This window comes from Ostrinia furnacalis, unplaced genomic scaffold (genome assembly GCF_004193835.3).
Source record: "Ostrinia furnacalis isolate ACB-3 unplaced genomic scaffold, ASM419383v2 OfSCF5026, whole genome shotgun sequence".
In the NCBI taxonomy this organism is placed as follows: Eukaryota; Metazoa; Arthropoda; class Insecta; order Lepidoptera; family Crambidae; genus Ostrinia; species Ostrinia furnacalis.
Window position 1 is genome coordinate 117627 of NW_021135265.1, and position 27268 is coordinate 144894.

The 27268-nt window shown below is 40.1% G+C and overlaps 3 protein-coding genes across 3 annotated transcripts; 1 reads left to right on the forward strand and 2 right to left on the reverse strand.

The window, feature by feature from the left end:
• Window positions 1-4451: 4451 nt before the first annotated feature.
• LOC114360431 (uncharacterized) lies at window positions 4452-10459 on the reverse strand. The gene is made up of 5 exons (XM_028315142.1): window positions 9857-10459; window positions 9072-9245; window positions 7414-7616; window positions 6129-6399; window positions 4452-4931 (listed from the first exon to the last, which is right to left on the reverse strand). The coding sequence occupies exons 1-5, from the start codon at window positions 10024-10026 to the stop codon at window positions 4868-4870; spliced, it is 882 nt and encodes a 293-aa protein (XP_028170943.1). The 5' UTR covers window positions 10027-10459; the 3' UTR covers window positions 4452-4867.
• A 3978-nt stretch (window positions 10460-14437) lies between these two features.
• LOC114360433 (PHD finger protein 7) lies at window positions 14438-20913 on the forward strand. The gene is made up of 5 exons (XM_028315145.1): window positions 14438-14995; window positions 15487-15588; window positions 16072-16196; window positions 18274-18407; window positions 20840-20913. Exons 1-5 carry the CDS (start codon window positions 14834-14836, stop codon window positions 20911-20913), a joined length of 597 nt encoding a protein of 198 aa, XP_028170946.1. The 5' UTR covers window positions 14438-14833.
• A 4214-nt stretch (window positions 20914-25127) lies between these two features.
• On the reverse strand, window positions 25128-27206 carry LOC114360434 (uncharacterized). The gene has a single exon (XM_028315146.1). The coding sequence runs from the start codon at window positions 27127-27129 to the stop codon at window positions 25192-25194; it is 1938 nt and encodes a 645-aa protein (XP_028170947.1). The 5' UTR covers window positions 27130-27206; the 3' UTR covers window positions 25128-25191.
• Window positions 27207-27268: the final 62 nt, after the last annotated feature.

Sequence of the window (27268 nt, forward strand, 5' to 3'; positions counted from 1 at the left end):
ACTTTTGAATCAGTTTCGGTTACGGTTATGAACATTTTTTTATTTCGGATATCCGATAGTTTCGGTTACGGTTACGGATATCCATAACATCCCTGCTTGGTAAGATGGCCCTCTTCGTGGCTTCTCCACCTCACTTAAGCCAGAAACTTAAATTTTATCACATTAGAATAATATTTTTAACCAAGGTAGATAAAGTTAAAAACGGGATTATTTCCAAAAAACCAAAAATTGTCAACAATTACAGCAAAAATTTACCAAGTGTTATACCATTTTGGAATCCTTACTAAATGCGCCAAATTATGACGTCACTTGCCACACTCGCGTAGTACTTTTTTTTTCAGTACAGTCAGTTTAAACTAGGCAAAATTTTTATTTTGAAAAATTTTTTGAGAGTAATGTATTTTTTTCATCCAAGCTGGAGCAGCTGGTTTTGTAATTTTGATAACAATTTAGAGAAGAATTATTCAGGGTTACATAACAAAAAAAAAATTTGGAAAAAGTGAAGATTTGTGGCAACACGAGTAAAAGGACCGTCACCTGGAGTAGAATTTTTTGATTTTTTTTAAATGCCTATTATTTTTAAAATATGCCACATAGATTTTTTTTTATATTTTTCTGATAACCAGCACAACTTACCTCAACACCCAGTTCCGGCTTGACGTTACATTACGGGACACCCTGTATATTTTGCAGATACATATTGATGTTCCAAAATATGGCAGCGCGAAGTTTGTTTGCGTCTAATTTACAACTAAAGAGATCCCACATCCAAGTTAAAACTTAAAACGACGCTGCTACATTTGCGTCGCTGACTTTAAATACGTTGAAGGCAGGGATGTTATGGACATCCGTAACCGTAAGCGAAACTTTCGGATATCCGAAATCGTAACCGATTCAAAAGTTTCGGATAAAGGCGGAGTCTAAATCTTTATATTTTTAATATTTGTTACTTGTCTGGCATCCCCTGGGACCATTCTGATATATCCGCCTGTTTTACCTTTATCATAGGTACCGTCATAGTAAATAAAGTGGCTATGTGAATCGCGCAGCGTCTTGCTATTTGAATTTTACCTTTTTAAAATTCAAATATCTGTAACCGAAATTATACGAAACTTTCGAATAATCCGAAATGATTTACTATCCGTAACCGTAACCGGTATAATATTATTCTAATATCCGTAACCGTATCCATAACCGAAACTTCATATCCATAACATCCCTGCCCTTAAGCACGAAATTAAAACATTAGAAATGGCAACACTATAGATACTGGCAAGCTTACTAAACCGTTGAAAATTGTAAAAAAAGTACATTTAAATCTCGAATGTTCAATTATTTAAAAATGGAACAAATATCGAACTGCGCAATTTCGAACTACAACGAACTGTCACACCCGTGACATTGACAGCGGGGCGCCACCGTCAATACCGGATCGCTGGTTCCGATAGTTGAACGATGGTGGCGCCCCCCTGTCAATGTGTTTGGTGGGACAGTTCAGTGTAGTTCATCTATAATATTCACTATTTTATAAAATTAATCCTTGATATGTCAAAGTTTACGGTTTTTTAATATTTTCGAGTGATTTTTTCAACGTTTTATTTTAAAGAACAAGACGAATTTTCTAACAACTTTTGACTAGCTTAATTATAATGGCGTAAATTACTTCTTATAGTAGAAATATAAATAAAAGGAGCATACTCCAAACATGTACATTACAAAATTTCCATAGACACAAAATATATAAATCTATATTATACTAATTTCCTTACAATGATATAATAATAAAATTCTTTTTTTCGAACTGAGCACCTTTGAAATAAAATAAAGCACTAGCAAACATTAAAACCTTTCTTAAAAGATAGCAACATTGCATAACCATAGACTAACATTTGTCAAACCATAGACAAAACAAAAACGTGTAACCCTTAACAACTAGAAGAGAACTATACATTTTAATTTTTCAAAAACTTTTTAAAAGTGACTAAATCTTTTAAATCGAATTTTGTACTCAAAAAATGTCCGAAACAACCACTTTTACTCTATAACGCCATAGACAATATCCTCTAGTTCTAAACTTGAAAATTGTGTCTATGGTATGACTTCCGATTTTCGATATAACTACATCACAATACATTTCCTTCCCTTCGATCACAGAATTTTGACCCTGCCTCATGCAAGTGTTTCTACTGTCATATTACATTATTTTTTGTTTAGAATAGAATAAAAAGAATATATTTCCAAACAGATTATAATAGCACAGTGTACTACATGCTACGGTCTCCTAAATTCAATTAAACTCTACTAGCGGCCGCCCGCGACTTCGTACGCGTGGATCCCGTTTTACCCCTTAGGGGTGGAGGTTTCGTAAAATCCGTTCTTAGTGAGCACCTACGTTCTAAAAGGAACCCCATGCAAAATTAGAGACTCCTAGTACTTGTAGTTTCTGGGATTTCGTAATGAGTGAGTCAGTCAATCAGTGACGTTTCCCTTTTAAAGGTTAATAAATATAATACGACAGTAGATAACATCCAAACATCCCCCGCATTAAAAACATACACCCCCCCCCCCACATCATAATAACTTTCCATACAAAACATTGTATATCTCATACAACACAGACCGACAGACGAGAATATTAAAATCTAGTCTTTATATTAATAATATGATATTTCACGCACAGAAAATATCTTGATATTTTTCAACAATACATTAGCATTTTGTTTACGTTTTTAGCGGGGAGCCAGTCGTGGTTGCACCGAATTTTGTCAGTGTGTGCGTGCGCGCCGCATACGTATATTGGCGCGCTCACATACAAACCGCGCTCGGGCGTTTCTATGAAGATGACCTACTCATTTGTATTTACTCTGGTTGTATACATCAAGCCGTTAAGGCGTGGCTCTGAACTTGACATGTACTTGAAAACATAACTGATTTCTGGTGCAGTCGGGTAAAAAACATCAAGATGTTTCCTCGCAATTATAGTTAAAAATCCCTATGATATTGTGCGTACGATCACAATGGACGTAGATGCAGTCTGAAAATCACAGTTTTAAAGGTCCGATATAACAGTGATAAAGGTGGATTTATATTTGTCTGACGTGTCGTGTCATGACGCAGAACAAATTCGGTTTTATTCATTAAGGCCGGTTCTCTTTATTCCATCTCAATCCAAATCCGTCCTACAACTATCAAATTTCATTCAGTTTTAGATGCGTTTACACTTTAATATTGTATAAATAGTCTTATAAACAATATGAAAATGTAAAAACATCGAAATCCGTAGATATTTTGACCAAAAACATATTGATTTTTTTTATGCATAACAAGGCAGTTATTTGACCACAATCGCACCTGATGTTAAGTGGGATGCAGTCTAGGATGGTACATCTGCCCTGTAAGTGCCTATTTACTCTCGCCTTGAAAAGGTATTGATTTAAAAGTTTATTTGACAGTAATTGATGGACGGATTTGGATTAGGATTGAAGAAAACTGGCATTAGTGTGCGACATGTTAGAAGGCATCATAACATGACACATTCTAGTTTAAGCATTGCCATAATAAACGTATTCAAAACTAATTCCGTTCTGATGCGTCACGACACAGCACGTCACACAAATATAAATCCGCCTTTAGTCTCACTCTTTGAACTATCAATGAAATATTGAAATAGCTACTCTTTCAAATGTATATAAGGTGCAATTTAGATAAACACGGATATTCACTATCTAAAGAACCAAAGCTTAAACGCATAGACAATAAATGAGCCTAATTACTTCGAACGAGAGGTTTTTTAAAATGGCTTTTTTAGACTAGAGCGAGCGATTGAACATCTACTCCGATTGTTATCTCTCTCATACACATACCATCGTTCAAGCGTGCGAGAGAGACAACACTAATCGATTGCGTGTGATTTATTTTTAAATTATTATTATAATTCACTAAATAAGCATCTACTACCATTGTGGTACTGTCAACATAGAATGCAGCGTTCAAACCATTTGATGATTTAAGTCAGTGTAATAAAGATCATTTTTCTTAATAATCAAATGTTTTTAAAGGTGGATTTACATTTGTCTGACGTAGTGTCGTGACGCATCAGAACGGAATAGATTTTACGTCAGAAGCCATCGCAACACTTCAGATAAATATAAATCCACCTCAATATAATACAACACTGCCTTCGTGTGCTTAATGCAAGTTGCAGGTATAGCGATTAACAGAGTTAGAGCCTGAGGTACGGCAGCGGCACGGGAGGGTGTTTTTGTGACGTCAAACGTCAGCGATACTTCAAAAATGTGCTTATAGTTCCAAAATACTGAACTGTCCTATGCATGACATTGACAGTGGGGCGCCACCGTCAATACCGGATCGCTGGTTCCGATTTTTAGCATGTTGGAAACCATATAGTTGAACGATGGTAGCGCCCTGTCATTGAGTTTGGTGGGACAGTTCAGCGTGGGTCATCTATAAGATTTGTATGTTCTGTCACGTCATAATATTTTATGTTAATGTCACCCCTCCCATGCCTCAGGCATTGACTAAGTTAAGAACGAGACCTACAATTCGTACTTAACAGTGCATTTTTAATGCTCTTTCTATTTGATATCCCCATGAGAAAACGTGCGAATATTTGAGAACACATATTCATTACATTTCTCATGGCTTCACAACTACCCGCATTAAGCACTAATGTTGACAATTAAAGGTCATAGCACACTTATCAACGCGGAAAGGGATCAACACAACACTTTCACCGCGCTGTCAACCGCGAGGCGTTTACGTTACGGTGCGCCTCGGGTTGATACGGTTACGATCCGTTTCAGAGTTGATAAGTGTGCTTGTTCTTTATGGCTAAACTAGGTCTTACTTAAGCTGGCTTCATATCATTGGGTTTAATTGGTTCTATCAAATGAGACATGGTGATGTGTCGCCTGTAACAAAAGAACAAATTAATTTAAATAAATGATGAACAAATAAACAAAAATATAATAGGGATGCTTAATACTCAATCGTTTATTGCATAACCACATTAGCATTCACATTAGGTCTTACAATTTAGGCAGTTATACAATGTGGACCCAGTTAGGGCACAGCAACTTTAGGAAGGAGACAGAACGACGATCTTAATACACATTGAGTTTGGTGGAAATGTCATTATTAAACGTTTATATAATTATAAAATAAATATAGAATTAATGAATTATTAAAATGGAAAAATATTGTTAAAATGTCATGCTAATTATGGATGTTTCCTGGGTAAAAAGCAAGAGTTTGAATTAGTCCATCGCGTAGGTTAAATTATCAAAAAATACTTGTCACGTGTTTTTCACTTTTTCAAACTTAATGAAGATTTTAAAGAGATAAAGAACGCCAAAGTTCAATAGAAGAGGCCCGTGACGTCAGTGCTTAAAAGTGCAGCACTTTGTGACGTCGCGCGGAACTTCAACGCACTGTAATTTTGTAATTAGGTATTTGTTTGATTGACAATTAAAAATATAAATGTCCAATGTTTTTTGATATTAAAATTGACGAACTAAAAATATTTTTTTACGCAACTACCCACTGATCGATCGTTTCATCCACGAAGACACGCCCCACCACTTTTTGGTCGAGGGAAGCGCGGGGTGCGGGGAGTTTGAACTTGGTACTGCTTATGTTCATCAAAAATATTTTAGGGCTCTAATGGCGAAAGAATCCATATATGAATTTATTTTGGACCGATTGGTAAAATTTTAAATCAAGCGAAACCGAAAAATCTGTCAAAAATGATATTGACGAAGGGCATCAGTAAACTAAAAACCACTTTTCACTGAGTTTTGCAGTAAAAGTGGTTTCGACTGATTATGAGTTTTGATTGTAACATAAAGCCTGGTCCGTGAGCACGTAGAATCCCGTCCAATGACCCCAAGCTCGCACACTCACTGCGGGCGCGCGTCGCACAGTCGCGACAGCAATATAATTACGCGCGAGCGATAAGGATGGGTAGCTTGGGATCATTGGACGGGATTCTACGTGCTCACGGACCAGGCTTTAGACATAATAATTATACATAATAATAATGAGATAAAAAACACAAACATATAAATAATAATAAATCTTTGGACACTTTTCACATAATTAATACATACCTCAATCCTCTCTCGCCTCTGAACGACAGACTACACATGTTGCAACTTTTGTAATCTATGCCTTTGCCATCTTTTCCCGCCCCTATCTTGTCTATGGCCGGGTCTTTCTTCTCTATGGCCGAATCTTTCTTCTCTATGGCCGGATCTGTTTTGTTTATGGTCGGAATGGTTCTCTCTGAGTTCTCCGTCTCGCTCTGCGATTTCTTGCTGTCTCTGTTTAGAGAGTTCGTTGACCTCTTATCGGCTGGCTGGATTTTTGGTTTCATTAAGTCTGCAAAATAATTATCTAATATTGATTGAGTCTGCAATTAGTGTCATAGTTCATGAGTGAGTACTATCAAGTATCAACAAACTATACAGGGTGGAAACGATAAGTGATCTCACTCGATTATTTCTAAACTATACAAGATATCGAAAAACTGGATAATGATCCTGAAAGTGCTTCACGAGCTCTTTCAAACGGTATCAGTAATAGGTTACAGAATTAACTGGATCTATCGATTTATATTAGAAGTGTTAATTTTTATATTAAATAAATTATCACATAAAATGAACTCGTAAATTGCATTCTTAATCAAAATTCTTTATCAAAAGAATTATTTATGCAGGCCACTACTAACTGGGCGAGATGGAAATTATTGGGGGAGGCCTATGTTCAGCAGTGGACGTCCTGTGGCTGAAATGATGATGATGATGATTCAATCATTTATACCAATGACCCTTCACTTTATTATCCTGCTACTACAGTGGACTCTAACAACACCCGTTTCCCATATTCAAACCTTGTGAAATCCGGATTTTAACTGTCTAGTTCAGTTTTAGATTAAACTAGCGGCCACCCGCGACTTCGTACGCGTGGATCCCATTTTACTCCCTTAGGGGTGGAGTTTCGTAAAATCCTTTCTTAGCGGATGCATACGTCCGGCAGTTAGAGGTAAGATAGCCAGTTCCTCCGTGGTTGAGGATTCCGGGTGAAGTTGGCTTCCACCTTCGGCCTGATCGTCACTTACCATTAGGTGAGATACAGGTCAAGAGCTTCCTCGTTGTGGATAAAAAAAAATCTACCTGCATGCCAAAATTCAGCCCGATCCGTCCAGTGGTTTGGGCTGTGTGTTGATAGATCACTATGTCAGTCAGTCAGTTACACTTAAACCCTTTAACTGGTACAGAGAAAAATATTTTTAATTAGTTTTGTACCTTATGTTTTCTCAATAAGGTTCAAAATATGGTGGCAACAATTCTGCCACTACCAGGTAAAAAGGTTGAATATTGTTTAAACACCAACCTTTTGCGAGTATGACTACATTAGGCACGCCCATCACGCGATCCGGCGAGTCGCTGTTGGCCCCCGGCTCGGTGGCCCCCCGCTCGGTGGCCCCCAACTCTTTGGCCCCTTCCACCATCCGGCTAAGCGGGAGCGCCTCATCGCTGGATCCGTCTGAATCGCTCCGCTGTTTCGATTGCCGCTTCTTTACACGTTTGCGGAATCTGAAATCGACGTAGAAAAAGGAGTAGGTTTAAAGCCTATATTTCACCGGGACACCATGGCGGCGCAACCAGTCGCCGCTACCAACAAAATGTATACAGCTCTATAGAGAGTTACTCACCTGGTGTCCGGTTTGGTTGCCCAAAGCTGTATACATTTTGTTGGTAGCGGCGACTGGTTGCGCCGCCATGGTGTCCTGGTGAAATATAGCCCTAAGAATAAGCCCAGGCGTAGACCACGGATTTTTTGTCGGCCGATAGTTTAGTCAGGTTTAGGGCAGTTAAGCTTCAACCACACCAACGCGAGTGCTAATGAACCTCACTAGTGAGCGCGTCAAAACATGACATTAAATGTATGATGGATTGTACAGCGCCCCTAGCGGGAAACGTTTAAAAACTACAATTTTCGCGCTCACTAAAGCCCGGTCCGTGAGCACGTAGAATTTTGTCCAATGAACCCTAGCTACCCATCCTTATCGCTCGCGCGTAATTATATTGCTGTCGCGACTGTGCGACTGGCACCCGCAGTGAGTGTGCGAGCGCGATAGCAACATAATTACGCGCGAGCAATAAGGATGGGTAGCTTGGGGTCATTGGACAAAATTCTACGTGCTCACGGACCAGACTATAGATGTAAACAGACTCACACTCAGCCCACTGATCGCCATCGCCGGCGCGATCAAAGGGAAATGACAGGTCGCGCGACCTATGACAGTTCACGCGATTTGTCATTGGCCTTTGATCGCGCTGTGATCGCACCGGCGATGGCGTCTGCACGCGTTGGGGTGGTACAAGCATTAATCAGTATGGGCATGTATGGAAGTGCACACATTGCCGATTGCGTTTAGGCGCGATTCACAACCGGTCCAAACGTAAAAAAATTACAAATTCGCGATTGGTCGAAATTCGCTATTGGGCCAATTCGTTATTGGGCCAATTCGCTATTGGTCCAATTCGTAATTGGACCAATCGCTTTTTTCTGCAATAGGTAAACATTGAATAACCTCCTTATTTTTTCATTTTGGATATCCTTTTATTTTGGACCAATTACGATTTGGACCAATAGTGAATTGGCTAAATAGCGAAATAGACCAATCGTGAATTGGACCAATTGCGCCTAAATGCACCGATTGATTGATTCTAATTAGAATCGGGCCCAACTATCCGCCGACTAAATTCGGTGGTCTGCGCCTATGCTTATAATTTATATCAATTTTCGGCATCACAACGATGATACTAGTTAGGTGGTAATTGTTATTAGATTTTCAAAATCAGTTCAGTAGCTCCAGAGGTATTATAAATAAAGTTTGTAAGGATGGATGGATGTTTGTTACTCTCACGCAAGAACTACTGAACAGATTTTGATGTAACTTTACAGTATTATTGTTCAAACATTAGAATAACATATAGGCTAAAATTTCTAACAATCTGGGACGAAAAAAAGCTAGTTAAGCTTACCGTTTTCTTGGTCTCTTGTATACAACCACCGGTTTCTTAGGTTTCTCCTCATTATTGTTGATGTTTACGAACTTGGCAGTCGGTTTCTCAGCTTCAGTGCTACTTGATATGCTGGTCTTGTCGCACGCAAACAGATCGGTTTCGTTGCTCAGTTCATTGCTGTCAATTTGCTCGCTGATCAAAAATAAAGTAGTTGTTAATTTTCTTTTTAACTGTCTGAAAGTTTGTATTTGCAGCACACTGATGTCTAGGGCAAACTTTAATTTAAAGTTGAAATAGCTAAAATACTTTAGAACAAATTGATAAGGGGATTGCTGCCATGTACTATCGGCAACAGTGTTAACTGCCCATTGCCAGTCATCGCAAATAATCACCATTTGATGAGAACAAGAGCAAAAATGGAAAGGGATAGTTAACACTGTGGCCGTGTGTACCTTACTTACGAATGCTAAAATAATTATTGTGAAATCAATAAATACTTAATCAATGGAAAAATCTCAATCAAAAATAGCCAACATTAAAACAAGACAAAAAAAAATTTTTCCTTTTTTAATATGTTAAAATTCCAATGTTAATCTTCTTAAAAATTTAATAAGCACTTAAAATTCAACTTCTACAGCATTATCTTAAAGCAAATGCAAATTTAAATGATCATTTAAAGTTACTTCAGCGAGTTGATGCCAGTGGCCTTGAAAATGTGCTGTTGCAAAAGATCAAAATGGTTCAAGGATTAATTTTACTTTTAAATTACAAACCAGCCGAATTACAATAAGTAAAAGACTTACCTGTGGTCGGAGCCATCACTCTGCGCTGCCGTTTCAAGCTGCTTTATTTGAAATGTTATGTTTATTCTTTTATAAATCTCTTCAGTGATATTTCGACATTTTTCATACTTAGAATCAATTGTTTCCTTCACTGACCACACTGCCTGCTGATTCTGAACAGACATTTTCATGTAGGATTCTTATTGGACCACCAGAATTTCATTTATAGCCAGTAAACATCGATTTGTTTGGGAAACATTGAGTATGCTCGCCATTTCAACACCACTCCAAATACACAGATTTCGAAACAACAATAATGGTTTCAAACTGGTTTTCAGGAACCTCCCGAGGCTAGATCGTAATGTTAGCACTAAATTGGAAGTTTAGCTGAGTGTTCCACCCGGAACGGCCGCCCGAATCTCAAGAAAACAACACCTCGGGAACAAAGAGTCGTCAAATGTATATTTTATGGCACAATAAAAGTCATTGCATAGCAGATTGCGAGCGGGATATATTACAGGACTAGACAATACTACGGTTCCAGCACACACTTATTAATTATAACATTAATTAAAACTAATAACAATAAAAACAAATTAAAACTACTGTCGCCGATGCGGCTTTTTTTTGTTTTTTGACGTTTCTAATTTAGTGTTGCTCAGTGTTGNGTTTTCGGGTAAAGGTGACACAGCAACATTTTGGAACGGATATTGATAATCCGTGGTCTGTCATCCAGTTATTCAGGTACTCCAAAGCTGTATTTAAATGAGAGCTTGCTTCGGGAATAGAGTTGGAGGAATAATACAGGGCAATGTCGTCCGCGTACTGCAGAATGCTGCAAAAAGAATCCACTGTCCTGTTGAGGTCATATGTATATATGTTATAAAGCAGGGGACTAAGCACAGAGCCTTGCGGGAGGCCTTTCCAGATTAAACGAGGAACAATGGAATCTTGGAATCTCACTGCAATTGACCTAGACATCAATGAATTACAGATGAGACGCACCAGTTTCTCCGGGATACTCAGATGAAGCAGTTTTTGCCTGAGTAATGGGAGCAAAACATTGTCGTACGCAGAGGCAATGTCCAGAAAAACCCCAACGAGATATTCTTTATTTTTAAAGGCTACTCGGATATCTGTTGTCAATATACTTAAACTATCAAGAGTGCTTAAGCCTTTGCGAAAACCAAATTGGGATAAGGGAAGGATATGGTTGGATTCTAAATGCCATTCAAGACGATTTCTAATCATGTGTTCTACTATTTTAAGAAGGACGGAAGAAAGAGCTATAGGGCGGTAAGAATTGTGATCTGAAGGATCTTTTCCCGGTTTGGGAATTGGAATGACAATCTGTTGTTTCCAAGCTTCCGGAAGAGAACCTTGATCTAAAAACGAGTTAATAATTTTGAGGAAGTACGACTTAGCTCTTTCTGGGGATTTAATTATAAAGGAGTAAGGGACACCATCAATCCCTGGCGATGAATCCTTTAAACCGTCCAAGGCTGACAAAAGCTCTTCAAAGGAAAAGGGCCTATCTAAATAATTGACATGGGGAAGGAAATTACTGGGGGATGGGAAACTATCTATAAATGGGACAAAGGGAGGAGCCAATTTATCAGCGAAATCATTAAGCCAAGTAGAAGGATCGTTTGATGGAGAATTTAATGGGATTAAAGACGTACGGTAACGTTTAATTTGCTTCCATACTATAGAGGAAGGGGTCCTTGGGGACATGCTCTCACAGAACCCAATCCACCCTTTTCTCTTCTTTTTGGCTAAGAATTTCCTGGTTTGGGCAGCCGTTTTTTGATAACAAATGTAGTTCTCCATGGTCATTGACCGGTTGTACCTTTTTTCAGCTTCTTTTCGTTTTTTGACAATGGCAGTACACTCAGCGTCCCACCAAGGGGGTGATATCTTATAGGAAGGGTTTTTTAAAGGGATGTGTTCTTCTGCTGATGATTGTAGGATGTTAACAAAGTCAGGGTAGATAGAAAGGGCATTTTCATTAGAAACGTTGGGAAGATCTTTTAATTTTTCGTTAACTGACCCATAAAAAGCTAGCCAGTCAGCTTTATTTAATTTGAATTTTAGAAGAGGGGGGAGGCGGTTAGTTGGAGTATTATTATCAAGTAACGAAATTAAAATAGGATAGTGATCGCTCCCGAACGTGCTATTAAGGACGCTCCACGAGAGAAGCGAGGATAAATTTGGAGAGCAAAGAGAAACATCAACGGCAGAAGCAGGATTTTGAGTAGGAGCACACCTTCTGGTTGGACAGCCATTGTTCAAAATACATAGATCTAACTCATCCAAAAGGTCCAAGAGTAATGATCCAGAAGAGTCGGAGTGATAAGAGCCCCATGAGACATGGTGAGCATTAAGGTCGCCCATAATGAGGACTGGAGGAGGAAGGGATAAAATGGCAGAGCGTAATTCATTAATGGAGGAAGAGTTAGGACGGGGGATATAAACAGATAGGAAGGATATGTCAAAAACTCGCACGGCCACGACATTAATGTCCTGACTATGCGAGGGGAGGGGAAGTTGACTATAGCGGAGAAAGCGCCTTACAAGTAAGGCACTTCCCGCGTAACCATCACTTCTATCATCCCGGAGGCATGCGTAGCCAGACACACGGAAGTGTGATCCAGGTACGAGCCATGTCTCCGAGACGGCTAGAACAGATGGGGAGTATTTGTTTATTAAAAAGGTTAATTCATGCTTTTTGCGTCTAATGCTTTGGCAGTTCCATTGAACTACCTTTTTGTCCATTATTAATATCGGTTATTTGTGAGATTTGGGAAAGCATTTGTGCAACGTTGGACGGTAGGGCGATTTTACGACTGGAAATAATACTGATGATGAGGGAGAGGACCATCTCCAGGAGGCCCTCATCACCAGGGGAAGAGGAAGGGGAAGATCCACTATTCAGAGCGCAACCATTAGGAAGGGAAGAAGCACAATTGCCAATAATGGCTTGGTGTGCCTGCTTGTCATAACCCTTATCTAACGGCGCGTGAGAGCGGGGAGTGCGAGGGATGGACTTTCTGTAAGAGATGGTTTGGCTTGAGGATGGAGAGAGGGGCTGGGATAGTTGGAAAGTGGGGCTGATGCTTTGTGAGGACGGAGATTTAGTGGCATCTGCGTAGGACTTGCGGACTGGTTGGAATTGGGAGGAGGCCTCAGAGTAAGAAATATTGTCCTGAGACATAGTTATTTTAATTGCCTTTTGGCGGGAATGCTCTGGACAGGACTTGTTGACCGCAAAATGTGGGCCTAAGCAATTGACACAAGTTGCTTTACCTTCCGAGACGTCGCATTCTTCTGCTGGGTGGGGTTGGGTGCACCGATAGCATCTGGGTTTCGACCTACATTGTGCCTTAACATGGCCAAATCGGCAACAGTTGAGGCATTGAATTGTTGGAAGCTGGTACGTCTCAACTGGAATCGAATTGTGGCAACAGAAGATTCTTTGAGGAAGAACTTGACCCTTGAAAGTCACCACAACAGTTTGTGTGGGGACCCAGGATGACTGACCGTCTCTAACCTGCTTCCTGTTGAGGCGGCGGGCCTTCAAAAGAATGCCGCAACCGTCTGGTGTTGTCAAAGTTTCTGCGAGCTCCTCCATGGTCCAGTCAGTGGGGATGTTCCTGATGAGACCCATGCGGGTCACGTTATAAGTCGGTATCGAGGCAACGTATTTGTACAATGGAAGAATTTCGTTATTCAGGAAATTATTAGCTGCGCTGGGTGAAACAAATTCGACTGAAATTCTGTTTCTTCCGATTTTTTTAACTCCGTCCAAAACTATACCCTGGATTCTGTTGGTAACCAGAAACTTACCAAATCTCATTGGTTGGATGAATACGGGGGAAGAGGGATCAGTTTCCATATGAGACACGTGAACTAGGAACGGGCCTTTGTCTTGGTCACTATATGTTTTGGGGGCAATGACTAGCGAGGGGTGAGTGTACACCTGTTGATTGATTTGAGGTAAGGAACCATCGGTGTTGGTTCTTTTAGCTGGCTCGGAATCGCCTGTCGTGTCAAGACGGCGTTTGGTAGCCGATTGTGAAAATAATGGCTGGGATAATTCCATTGGGGCGGCCTGGTCTGGGGGATCAGGCGGGTCGGGAGGTATGACATCCATGTTAATTTACTTTACTTACCAAAAATACACGAAAGTTAATATACCACCACCTTAGTTTTATTAATAAATAAGCTTAGAATAAGATTCCTGTAGAAAACCACACTAAAATTTTCAAAATAAACGAAAATATCCGACACACGTGTAGCCACTGACACTCGCGAGACGGAATCCTCTTGCTATAGATGACCCACGCTGAACTGTCCCACCAAACTCAATGACAGGGGGGCGCTACCATCGTTCAACTATATGGTTTCCAACATGGCAAAAATCTGAACCAGCGATCCGGTATTGACAGTGGCGCCCCACTGTCAATGTCATCGACAGGACAGTCCAGTATTTTGGAACATTAATTGCCCAATATTTCACATTGAAAAGTACTTATTTCCATAGACAAAACACTTTCCCGCAAATTGTGAGGCACGTGAGCGTGACATTTTATTTAAGGAGAAGTCATAGTATTTTTCCGGTTTTCATATGTTTATTGCAAAGTTGCGTTAGAATCATTAATTTGCATGTTTGTGTTTCATTAATTAATCATTGTTTTGACTCATAAGCATGTACTCAAGAAGCCTCAAACATACTCTTCAACTTATTCATTCGGGTTTCGAGATTTTTGGACGAATCAAAAAAAAAATATTTCCCGCTATTTTTTGACAGCACTTTTGTTTTGACGTTTGATAGCGGCTGGTGGGCTGTTGTTCTGCTGTTGTGTGAACGAAATTTTCAATAAAATCTAGGTTTTCGTATTAAATCAGCAATGTGAAAGCTCATAAAATAAGTCTTTCAACTCTGTTGAGACTAAATGTGGGATTAATTTGTGTTTGCATATAATTTTTCTTTTTAAAATGGCCAAGAAAGCTAGTGTAGATAAGAAACTGTTAGCTAAATTGGTGACAGAAACTGCAGATAGAAAGCCGTGTGCCTTTTGCCAGCGAGAAATTGATGACGAGATCACATACGGAAAGTTGTATTCAATTGGGAACATTCAGTGTCACTACTTTTGTGTGGTAAGTAATTTTCACCAAATGGTGCCCTTTTTAAAATAGTCCACGCATTTCTACCTATATTACATACTTTAATAAAGTAATGTAAGTAGATATCTGGTTAAATGGATGGGTGAAACCATATTCTAGTCTTTTTTATCTGGAATTTGCTTAATAACTTCTTGAAAAGTACCAGCTCCTGGTTTGATTATCAGTGGGTCCCTGGGACCTGTCAGTTAAATAAATGTCCAATAAAATATATGAATTCTATGTCTAAAAGGAAAAGTAATTAAACAGAATGGAGCTAGGTGAAGAATTGGGTATTTGCCACCACTCCCCTATAATTCTAAAGCACAACTTATTTAAAAAGGCACTTCATTGTGGTCTAAAAAACGTAATTTAATTTAATATTAGCCGTAAATTAAAATTATTGGTTGCATTGTAATTGTAAAAAGTAGTTTTAAATTCTTGAAAAACTTTCATTACAATAAACTTTAATATGACTTTTATTCCAGTTGCTGTCGTGTTGCTTGATTCAGAAAGGGAAAGATGAACAAGGTCTCTTCGGTTTCCTGTATCCAGACATCTTGGCTGAGGTTGAAAGGAGCAAGAAGCACGTAAGCTAATATTTCGACCCAGTACAGACGGTGAAACACAACTGCAACGAAACTGCAACTGCTAGTTACTTTTGAGTTGCATCTAAGTTTCTTCCATAGCGTCCATTGAGAGATTGACATGACGCGACGAGTTTGAAACTTTCAGTATCAGTTTCATTCATCAGAATCATCACAAAGTTGCAGTTTCGTTGCAGTTGCGTTTCACCGTCTGTTCTGGTTCTTTTCATCATTCTGTTACTATACTGGGTACAAAGACTCCTGGCAGGCGGTGTAATGATGAAACAGGGCATATCACGTTTGCACTCACAGGGTTATGGGTAACGTAATACAGCGGAAGTCATAGTGTTTTTTTTTTAAATAAAGCAAGGCGTTTGTGGAGGATTTATAATACATTTTTTTTTATCTGTCTGACATACTAAATAGAATTTCGATTTCATTACCCAGTCATCATCCCTATTGACTGTATATTTTTGGTGTCTCCAGCGATGTTCGTATTGCGGCCGCGGCGGCGCCACGCTCGGCTGCTGCGTGAGCCAGTGTCGCAAACAGTTCCACCTGCCGTGTGGTCGCGAGAGGAATGCTGTGTCGCTGTTCTTTGGGAACTTCAAGTGAGTGCCATTATATTGCTCGTTAATAATAAATGTACTACGTACAGACCCCCAAGGAAAACGCAAACGTGATCTCCCCAAGCTTGGCGGCGCACTGTAGCAGATGAGGCGAAGATCGGCAAGACTTGGAGCGAGATCAAACGCGAAGCTCAAGACCGATCGCTAAGGACTGTTGTGGACGCCCTCTGCATCTAGTGGACATAAGACATTAATGCCTGTTTTCACCATCAATCCCTAATTTTTAAGTGACCTATGGTAAAACATAGCAGGAATTTTGTTTTGATAGAGCTCACTTCAAAATTAGGAATAGATGGTGAAAACGGGCATGAGTCAACTTACTTGAATTAAGTCATTAAGTACAGAAAGATTTCTTCGCGAAAGTATTAAAAAAAGTCAACTCGATGTCGTCAACGATATGGTGTAATTTAGCTTGTCACAGCGTCGAGCACCGTTTCGTTCACATACGTCAGCGATCGGTATAGATGACCCACGCTGAACTGTCCCACCAAACTCAATGACAGGGGGACGCTACCATCGTTCAAGTATATGGTTTCCAATATGGCAAAAATCTGCTGCCCCGCTGTCAATGTCATGGATAGGACAGTTCAGTATTTTGGAACTAGGACTGTGCCGATGCGATAATGCTGACAGCTACAAGAAACTACTGTGTCGCCATCTAGCGCACCACTCGCGTATTTTTTCTTCATTCCATACTTAGCGAATATTGTTTTTCAATGGGACAAGAATACGCGCGCGTACGTCACTCACTACTCGCTCGTGAATCCCTTGTGGATTAAACTCGCCTTTGTTTTCGATGCCTACTCGGGGACATAAACAGGCCTGCTTGGTGTAGTCACTACACTACACTAGTGTATGTGGTGTGGTAGTGTATGTAAGCCGCGGCGGCGCCACGCTCGGCTGCTGCGTGAGCCAGTATCGCAAGCAGTTCCATCTACCGTGTGGTCGCGAGAGGAATGCTGTGTCGCTGTTCTTTGGGAACTTCAAGTGAGTGCCATTATGTTTCAGCCAATAGACGTCCACTGCTGGACAACACCGAGGCACTGCAGATGAACACAGTGTTGCAGGAAATAAGATCCACTGCAGAAAACTGCCAAGAACGGCTGGCCATACACCCCAATTAGCTGGCTTCGGAACTGCTCCAAAAAAGCTATAGCAAACGCCTCAAGAGGCATGACATCCTGAGTCTGCACTGGAGAGTGTAGAAATACATCATAAAGAAGTAGTCTTCTCAATGGAGAAGACACTTATCATGCAAATAAATTTATATTAACCGGCAGACAGTGGTGACTGAGTTTGTTGCGGCGCTTCTTCTCAGCACTTGCCAAATGTTGGTCTCGAAGCGCTGGTAAGGTAAAAAGATTATGAGACATGTAGAGGCTCCTTAAGAGCAAAATGACGATTTGTAAGAACTATTTATTAGTTTTGACTTTGACTTTGAAAAGGGCACTACAACTCATCCGCTCATAGACTGATTGCAGATGAAGCACAGAAGAAAAAAAAAACCTGCTGGACAACGGCGTCCCCAAAAGATTTCCATTAAGAGTGGTCCTGCGCTGCCCGCATCCTTCTTCCTGCCTGCTCATGCTTCGTCTTCCGGCTCGTGGTTGCCAATCGAGAACTTTTTATATTGCTCAAGAATAATAATTGTACATACATACAGGAAATTTTCTTCACGAAGGCATTTAAAAAAATTACTACCTTCTCAATGTCATGTAATGTAATTTAGCGAGCTTCAGAGTCGAGCACCGTTTCGTCGAGCGATAAAGAGTAGCTAGGGGTCATTGTACGAAATTCTATCTGCTCGGCGACAGGACTTTAGTGGTATAGTCTGGTCTGTGAGCACGTAGAATTTTGTCCAATGACCCCAAGCTATCCATCCTTATCGTTCGCGCGTAATTATATTGCTATCGCGCTCGCACACTCACTGCGGGCGCCCGTCGCACAGTCGCGACAGCAATATAATTACGCGCGAGCGATAAGGATGGGTAGCTAGGGGTCATTGTACGAAATTCTATCTGCTCGGCGACCGGAACTCCAGATACATTTTTGTCAACAGGTCGTATTGTGCGGTCCACGCGCCCAAACAAAAGATCGCTGATGATGTGATGGCCAAAGCGAGGGTTCGAATGAGAGCAGACAAAAACAAATCCAAAGGCCTCGTCACTAAGGTCGAAAATTTGGAACCAGAGGGTAAGTTTGCAACTTTTAAATGTTACTTTTAGGGTTTCGTACCGAAACCGTACCTGAGTTTCTTCCGCCACTTCTTCTCAGCACGAGCCCATATATTGTCCCGAAGTGGTGGTGACAGTTTTTTTTTTTGGATAGCTGCCAAAGCCACGTTGACCCAAAGTTCATGATTCACCAGCATTCTAACCTATATTGGGAGCACACGCTGACAAACTTTCAGCTTTTATAAAATGACGTAGGTCTGGCGTTCACTAGCTCTTAGTCTTAACTAAATGGACATCACACAAATACAGGCAATTACGAGTACATAGACATGACAGTGGCATATAATAACGGAAGAAAAAATAAAAACGAGTAGACTGAGCAGTGCCACCCATTCACAAACAAGATGCCCACTGCAACGTTTATGAAGTCGCGGGCGGCCGCTAGTGTGCAATAAAAATGTCTATAGTCTGGTCCGTGAGCACGTAGAATTTTGTCCAATGACCCCAAGCTACCCATCCTTATCACTCGCCCGTAACTATGTTGCTATCGCGCTCGCACACTCACTGCGGGTGCCAGTCGCACAGTCGTGACAGCAATATAATTACGCGCGACGCGAGCGATAAGGATGGGTAGCTAGGGGTCATTGGACATAATTCTGCGTGCTCACGAACCGGGCTTTAATATACCTTTTCAAAAAAGTTTCATTATAATTACTAAAAGTCTAGTTCAGCCTAGATGCAGACCACCTATTTTTAGTCGGCCGATAGTTGGGTCCGATTCTAATTTGTATGACGAATCGGCCGATACCAAATCAGTGTAATGTGCGCACTTTCATACATGCCCATACTGATTAACAGCACGACCCAACTATCGGCCAGTTGCAAGTCGGTGGTCTGCGCCTAGGTTAACCCCTTCTATACTATACTAATGTTATAAATGCGAAAGTAACTCTGTCTGTTTTGTCTGTTTGTCTGTCTCTCTTGCTTTCACGCCTAAACCACTGAACCGATTTTGATGAAATTTGGCATAGAGATAGTTTGAGTCCCGGGAAAGGACATATTATAGTTTTTATCCCGGTTTTTGAAACAGATACGCACGTGATAATGTTTTTCTGTGACAAACAAAATTCCACGCGGGCGAAGCCGCGGGCGGAAAGCTAGTATTACAATATGCTTGTGTTACGAGACTTACGAGTAAAAGCTAGTATAGTCTGGTCTGTGAGCACGTAGAATTTTGTCCAATGACCCCTAGCTACCCATCCTTATCGCTCGCGCGTAATTAGAGGTTGCAATCGAATATTCGAATATTCGAATATTCGAATTTTAAATTTCAAATTAATATTCGAATAGTAAATTAACATGTATTCGAATATTCGAATATTACAAAAATAAATAGAAAAGATAGAAAGAAGACAACTTAGTGTTTGCAAATGCGGTCGGAGGCATCAAATACATATCACCAACTAAAAGAACTAGTCATTGTTGCTTCCGAATGCATTTATGAACACTAAGTTGTCTTGTTTCTATCTTTTCTGTTCATTTTTACGCAGTTGAGTTTTCTTTGTTTGTTTTTTCAATCATAAAGTTATAATAAGATACGCCACTCTTGTGGCGGAGTTTTGGGCTGACACTGTGTAGGTTTGTTGTCGACACGAAAAGAAGAAGATAATAAGATCATATTTTTATTATTCGCAACTTTGATACTAATAGTATAAAAGAGGCGATAGAGCGAAACCACGGTTCCAAATAATTTGAAAGAGACAACTCTATTGAGCAAAGTCAGCTGACTGATGCTGAAGACGGCGGTCGGTAACGTCAACAAAAGCCGATGTTCTAGGTGAGATCGAAAAGATTTATGGACAGCTATATACCTCCAAACCTGTTAATAGTTCAGCAACAGACGCAAGAGCTAGGTTAACGCGACACTATACCAAATACAACCCGTATATCAGCCTACACGAGATTATTAAGGCTCTCAAACAGCTAAAGAACAACAAGGCACCAGGTGATGACAGAATAACCTCGGAGCTTCTGGACGCAGGTGGAACACCGAAACTCGTTCAGAGACTCTTTAACTCCGTCTTACTCCAGGGCAAAACGCCAGAGGCATGGGATAGAAGCGTGGTGGTGCTCTTTTTAGACTATGAGACGGCCTTTGATTCGATCGAGACTTAAGCAGTGCTACAGTCTCTCCGACTATCGGTATATCGAGGTGCTGAAATGCCTGTACAGAAACGCTACCATGTCGGTCCGAGTACAGGAGTAAAGCACGAGGATGATACCTCTGCGGCGAGGCGTGAGGTAGGGAGATGTTATATCTCCGAAACCGTTGACCGCTGCATTGGAAGACGCTTTCAAGCTCCTTGAATGGAAAGGATTCGGCATAATTACCTTTCAATATCGAATACAATACTCAGCTTCGGTTTGCTGACGATATTGTGGTCATGGCAGAATCGCTTGAAGACCTCGGCACAATCTCAATGAAGACCTTAATCGAGTCTCTCAACAGGCAGGCCTTTGGATGAACGTGGACAAAACGAAGCTTAGGTCCAACGTCCATGTTTCGGTTGGAGCTCGATTCGATCGAGACTGTTGACAAGTATGTCTTCCTCTGACAAACGATTCGACTAGGTAGATTAAATTTCGAAAAAAAGGTAAATCGTCGAATCCAACTCGGCTGAGCAGCGTTCGGGAAACTATACAACATCTTTTCGTCCAAAATACCTCAGTGCCTAAAGACGAAATTCTTCAATCAGTGTGTGTTACCTCTACCAGTGATGGCACACGGCTCTGAAACGTGGCTTTTTACAATAGGCCTTATAAATAAGCTCAAAANGGATCGTTTGATGGAGAATTTAATGGGATTAAAGACGTACGGTAACGTTTAATTTGCTTCCATACTATAGAGGAAGGGGTCCTTGGGGACATGCTCTCACAGAACCCAATCCACCCTTTTCTCTTCTTTTTGGCTAAGAATTTCCTGGTTTGGGCAGCCGTTTTTTGATAACAAATGTAGTTCTCCATGGTCATTGACCGGTTGTACCTTTTTTCAGCTTCTTTTCGTTTTTTGACAATGGCAGTACACTCAGCGTCCCACCAAGGGGGTGATATCTTATAGGAAGGGTTTTTTAAAGGGATGTGTTCTTCTGCTGATGATTGTAGGATGTTAACAAAGTCAGGGTAGATAGAAAGGGCATTTTCATTAGAAACGTTGGGAAGATCTTTTAATTTTTCGTTAACTGACCCATAAAAAGCTAGCCAGTCAGCTTTATTTAATTTGAATTTTAGAAGAGGGGGGAGGCGGTTAGTTGGAGTATTATTATCAAGTAACGAAATTAAAATAGGATAGTGATCGCTCCCGAACGTGCTATTAAGGACGCTCCACGAGAGAAGCGAGGATAAATTTGGAGAGCAAAGAGAAACATCAACGGCAGAAGCAGGATTTTGAGTAGGAGCACACCTTCTGGTTGGACAGCCATTGTTCAAAATACATAGATCTAACTCATCCAAAAGGTCCAAGAGTAATGATCCAGAAGAGTCGGAGTGATAAGAGCCCCATGAGACATGGTGAGCATTAAGGTCGCCCATAATGAGGACTGGAGGAGGAAGGGATAAAATGGCAGAGCGTAATTCATTAATGGAGGAAGAGTTAGGACGGGGGATATAAACAGATAGGAAGGATATGTCAAAAACTCGCACGGCCACGACATTAATGTCCTGACTATGCGAGGGGAGGGGAAGTTGACTATAGCGGAGAAAGCGCCTTACAAGTAAGGCACTTCCCGCGTAACCATCACTTCTATCATCCCGGAGGCATGCGTAGCCAGACACACGGAAGTGTGATCCAGGTACGAGCCATGTCTCCGAGACGGCTAGAACAGATGGGGAGTATTTGTTTATTAAAAAGGTTAATTCATGCTTTTTGCGTCTAATGCTTTGGCAGTTCCATTGAACTACCTTTTTGTCCATTATTAATATCGGTTATTTGTGAGATTTGGGAAAGCATTTGTGCAACGTTGGACGGTAGGGCGATTTTACGACTGGAAATAATACTGATGATGAGGGAGAGGACCATCTCCAGGAGGCCCTCATCACCAGGGGAAGAGGAAGGGGAAGATCCACTATTCAGAGCGCAACCATTAGGAAGGGAAGAAGCACAATTGCCAATAATGGCTTGGTGTGCCTGCTTGTCATAACCCTTATCTAACGGCGCGTGAGAGCGGGGAGTGCGAGGGATGGACTTTCTGTAAGAGATGGTTTGGCTTGAGGATGGAGAGAGGGGTTGGGATAGTTGGAAAGTGGGGCTGATGCTTTGTGAGGACGGAGATTTAGTGGCATCTGCGTAGGACTTGCGGACTGGTTGGAATTGGGAGGAGGCCTCAGAGTAAGAAATATTGTCCTGAGACATAGTTATTTTAATTGCCTTTTGGCGGGAATGCTCTGGACAGGACTTGTTGACCGCAAAATGTGGGCCTAAGCAATTGACACAAGTTGCTTTACCTTCCGAGACGTCGCATTCTTCTGCTGGGTGGGGTTGGGTGCACCGATAGCATCTGGGTTTCGACCTACATTGTGCCTTAACATGGCCAAATCGGCAACAGTTGAGGCATTGAATTGTTGGAAGCTGGTACGTCTCAACTGGAATCGAATTGTGGCAACAGAAGATTCTTTGAGGAAGAACTTGACCCTTGAAAGTCACCACAACAGTTTGTGTGGGGACCCAGGATGACTGACCGTCTCTAACCTGCTTCCTGTTGAGGCGGCGGGCCTTCAAAAGAATGCCGCAACCGTCTGGTGTTGTCAAAGTTTCTGCGAGCTCCTCCATGGTCCAGTCAGTGGGGATGTTCCTGATGAGACCCATGCGGGTCACGTTATAAGTCGGTATCGAGGCAACGTATTTGTACAATGGAAGAATTTCGTTATTCAGGAAATTATTAGCTGCGCTGGGTGAAACAAATTCGACTGAAATTCTGTTTCTTCCGATTTTTTTAACTCCGTCCAAAACTATACCCTGGATTCTGTTGGTAACCAGAAACTTACCAAATCTCATTGGTTGGATGAATACGGGGGAAGAGGGATCAGTTTCCATATGAGACACGTGGACTAGGAACGGGCCTTTGTCTTGGTCACTATATGTTTTGGGGGCAATGACTAGCGAGGGGTGAGTGTACACCTGTTGATTGATTTGAGGTAAGGAACCATCGGTGTTGGTTCTTTTAGCTGGCTCGGAATCGCCTGTCGTGTCAAGACGGCGTTTGGTAGCCGATTGTGAAAATAATGGCTGGGATAATTCCATTGGGGCGGCCTGGTCTGGGGGATCAGGCGGGTCGGGAGGTATGACATCCATGTTAATTTACTTTACTTACCAAAAATACACGAAAGTTAATATACCACCACCTTAGTTTTATTAATAAATAAGCTTAGAATAAGATTCCTGTAGAAAACCACACTAAAATTTTCAAAATAAACGAAAATATCCGACACACGTGTAGCCACTGACACTCGCGAGACGGAAAAAAAACGTAAACAAAACACAACGGATGAAAGCACACTTTGACATTTGTGACAGTTGCAGACGTAATAGTGATGTGTACAATCCAAGCAGTGTCTGAAGAATGTCCCAGGATTCCGTGGAGGGTAGTTGAACGGGAAGCATGGTCGATCTGTTTTAATGGTTTCAATTTATTATTTAATGGACTTTAGTGTACAAATTTGGTGTTATTTTGTGTTCTAAAGTGCAGTGAAGTGATAAATTATAAAAAACAAGTAAGTTATAAGTTTTTAAGTAATTTTAAGTTAATGTTATAAAATTTATTATCTTAATGTTTACTAAATAAAAAAAAAAAACATTGAAATACTTCGAATTTGAGCGCGCATCGAGTGTCGAGTGGGTTGTCGTATGAACAACCCGCTTTGGACCCGGTGGCGTCTCGAAACCTGCTTACGGGCATACTTAACCCCACGGAATCCATGAAAAATCAATAGAACTGAAACACCCACGTTCTATTGATAACTATGTCAATATTTTTCACTCGACATTGGCAGAAATAAACCTCCCAGAGAGGTTTAATTGCCACAAATAAAAAAAAAAAAAAAAAGAATGTCCCAGTTAAATTTTATTTACAACTTATCAATGTCATATTCATCAACTATGTAGATGATTAAAATTAGTGGAAAGTGAGCATATTACGTGTTACAACACACTGTGGATAATAAATCATGAAATCAATAATTTTACTATTCATTTTTTTAAAGGCTTGCTTGATACTGTTTGTCCCTGGGCAGCTGTCGCGTATGTTATGGTTATATTGTTATTTTAAATAAATGACACTATGATATTGAATTGGCAATAATTTAAATTGATAAGAAGAACTGGGACACTATAATTTTCTAGCGGGACAGCCTATTTAAAATATTATGGTTGGGCATCACTAGCTTTTTTTCTTCTAACTATGCATGGTTAAGCAATGATATTAAAAACTATACAGCCTCTTCCTTTTTTTAATATCGGAGAAAAATTTACATGATAGATGATATTTAAAACTAAAAGAAACCGCGAAGTTTAAAACAAACCACATGCATGACTATAAACTAAGGTGCTCCCTCGTCTAGCAATTAGCAAAATGTTCATCACACATTCGTAAATGCATTTGCAGCTTGCAGGTAGTATTTATGATCCAGGTGCGAGAGCACCTTTTTTCTATCTACTGTTTCTAAAACTGCAAATAAAACCCAAGAATACGTTTGAAATTACGTTTATTTACACACTGATGTTAAGATTTAATTTGTTTGTACAGAGGTAATTATTGTGAGTCTTTTAAATAAGTATCGCAGAATAAACAGTAAGGTTTATGTTCTAATAATTCCATTCTAGCAACTGCGTTACAATTATGACATGAAAGGTAGTCTATACTTTCTATTGGTGTGAATGTAAACATACAAAACATATTCAAGTGTCCGTTTTTGCATGAAAAGTCAATAATCTCTTCATCACAATTTTGGCAAGTGTAGCAGTAATTTTGAGTAGCTACATCTGAGATACCGCCTGGCATGATTTTGTTCATTGGTACCTTGTACTTCTTGCTGTAATAATTTAAATACTTTTTAGATCCTGCATAACTTTCCTTTTCTAAATCACTCAAGTCATTCTTGGACTGTTTATTAGATATTTTAGCAATATTTGATTTGGCATTCATCGCTAATATCTTATCTTTAACCACCTCTGTTGAATTTTCTGGTAAGGGGTGTTGCACTATTTTGATACTGGTTTGCAAACTTTTATAAATTGTCAAAATTACTAGATAGACTTTCAATTTATAAATGTCAGAGTCCCCCTGTGATAATAAACTATCATAGTCTATCTGGGGCAAACTTTTTGTTTTCACTATTTTGTAACGTATCAGTTCAATACAGTCCCAGTAATTTGTGATTTGTTTCGTGGGATTGTTCAATAAGATATCCACCTCTGCATTGTCAGGTAAAACTTGCAGGAAGATGATTTCTGCTTTCAAACGTTCCTTTCTGTGCAGAATTTTGCGATCAATCACAGCTAAGGCACATAAGACATTATTATCTGAAAAATTCACACTGCACAATTCACATGTTGGACTGAGCTCTTTAAATTCAACCATATCATGGTTATAAATTTTTAATGTATTGCCTTTTATGCTATAATTGATTTTATAGCATCTTAAATTCACTGTACTGACATAAACTTCATTATCTCTCGTTATTATATGCGATATTAGATAATCGTTGATGTAGCTTATTTCTTGTGATACATTCTTTGAGTTCTCATCAAGTAGCTGTAGAACCAAATGTCTGTATTTGTTAAATATAAGTAACAACTTATTTTCAACTTTTTCGTATTGTATGTGTTGCACAAGCATTTTATCCGAATGGTTCCATAGCATGAGAGTGTTTTTCAAAACCAAACTTTCTCCATTAATTTGGCATTCAAAGCATGCAACTAGCCCAAATAAATTTGTGGCAACAAGTAAGAAATGTGCCTCCGATTTAGGTATCCATAATAAAGATACAGTCTCACCTAAATCTGTATCAATTTTCCCAAAAAATCTTGTTGTGGTGCTCTTGTTTGTGCTTTCAACCACCCAAAATAAAATTGTGCCATTTTTTTGTCCAGTAACAAAATACGACTTTCCTTCTTTGCAAGTAGGTGGCCAACAAATGGAGCTGGACTCTAAGCTGTATGCAGCCTCTTTTAATTCTTTAAAATCATTTTGTGCACTATTCAAATTAACGTGATCATGTACCAAGTCTGTCAGGCTTATTACATTTATCCACATGTTCCTTGAACTTCTGAATAGCTCAACACCACCAATGTTATTAAGAACAGCTAAAATGCATTCGTTATTTCCTAGTAGTTCTCTTGGGGACCATTGAAAAGTAACAACCGTGCTCATTTCTTTGACAAGATACTCACTATGTGGCCATAATGCTGTATCTGTAATCATTTCCGCCAATTCTCTGTTCTTCAGTCGAGTACCGATTGCTTTTTTCGTTAATAATGTCGAACTGGGACTGGATGTAGGAGTTTTGAGAAAACTTTCATTGAAGTCGAGTCGTTTGTCCAGACAGTTGAGATTTCCCGAAAATTCATAAAAATGAATACCACTATCAATACGAGCTCCGAGGTGAGAGCTGCACCATGCTAATGAAATGTCTTCGATTCTGTTTATAAATATAGAACTTCTGGATATTTCGCTATACGATCGTAGCATTTTTGCCGAGGGTTTCTACAAAAGTTTCAGATTTTTTACAAAATTACAAACAAAAACAACACGTGCCGAAGCATAGAGAAAAGTAATACATGTATAGGAAAATTTAGGAAATAGAGAACCCTCTCTGTCAAATTTTTGA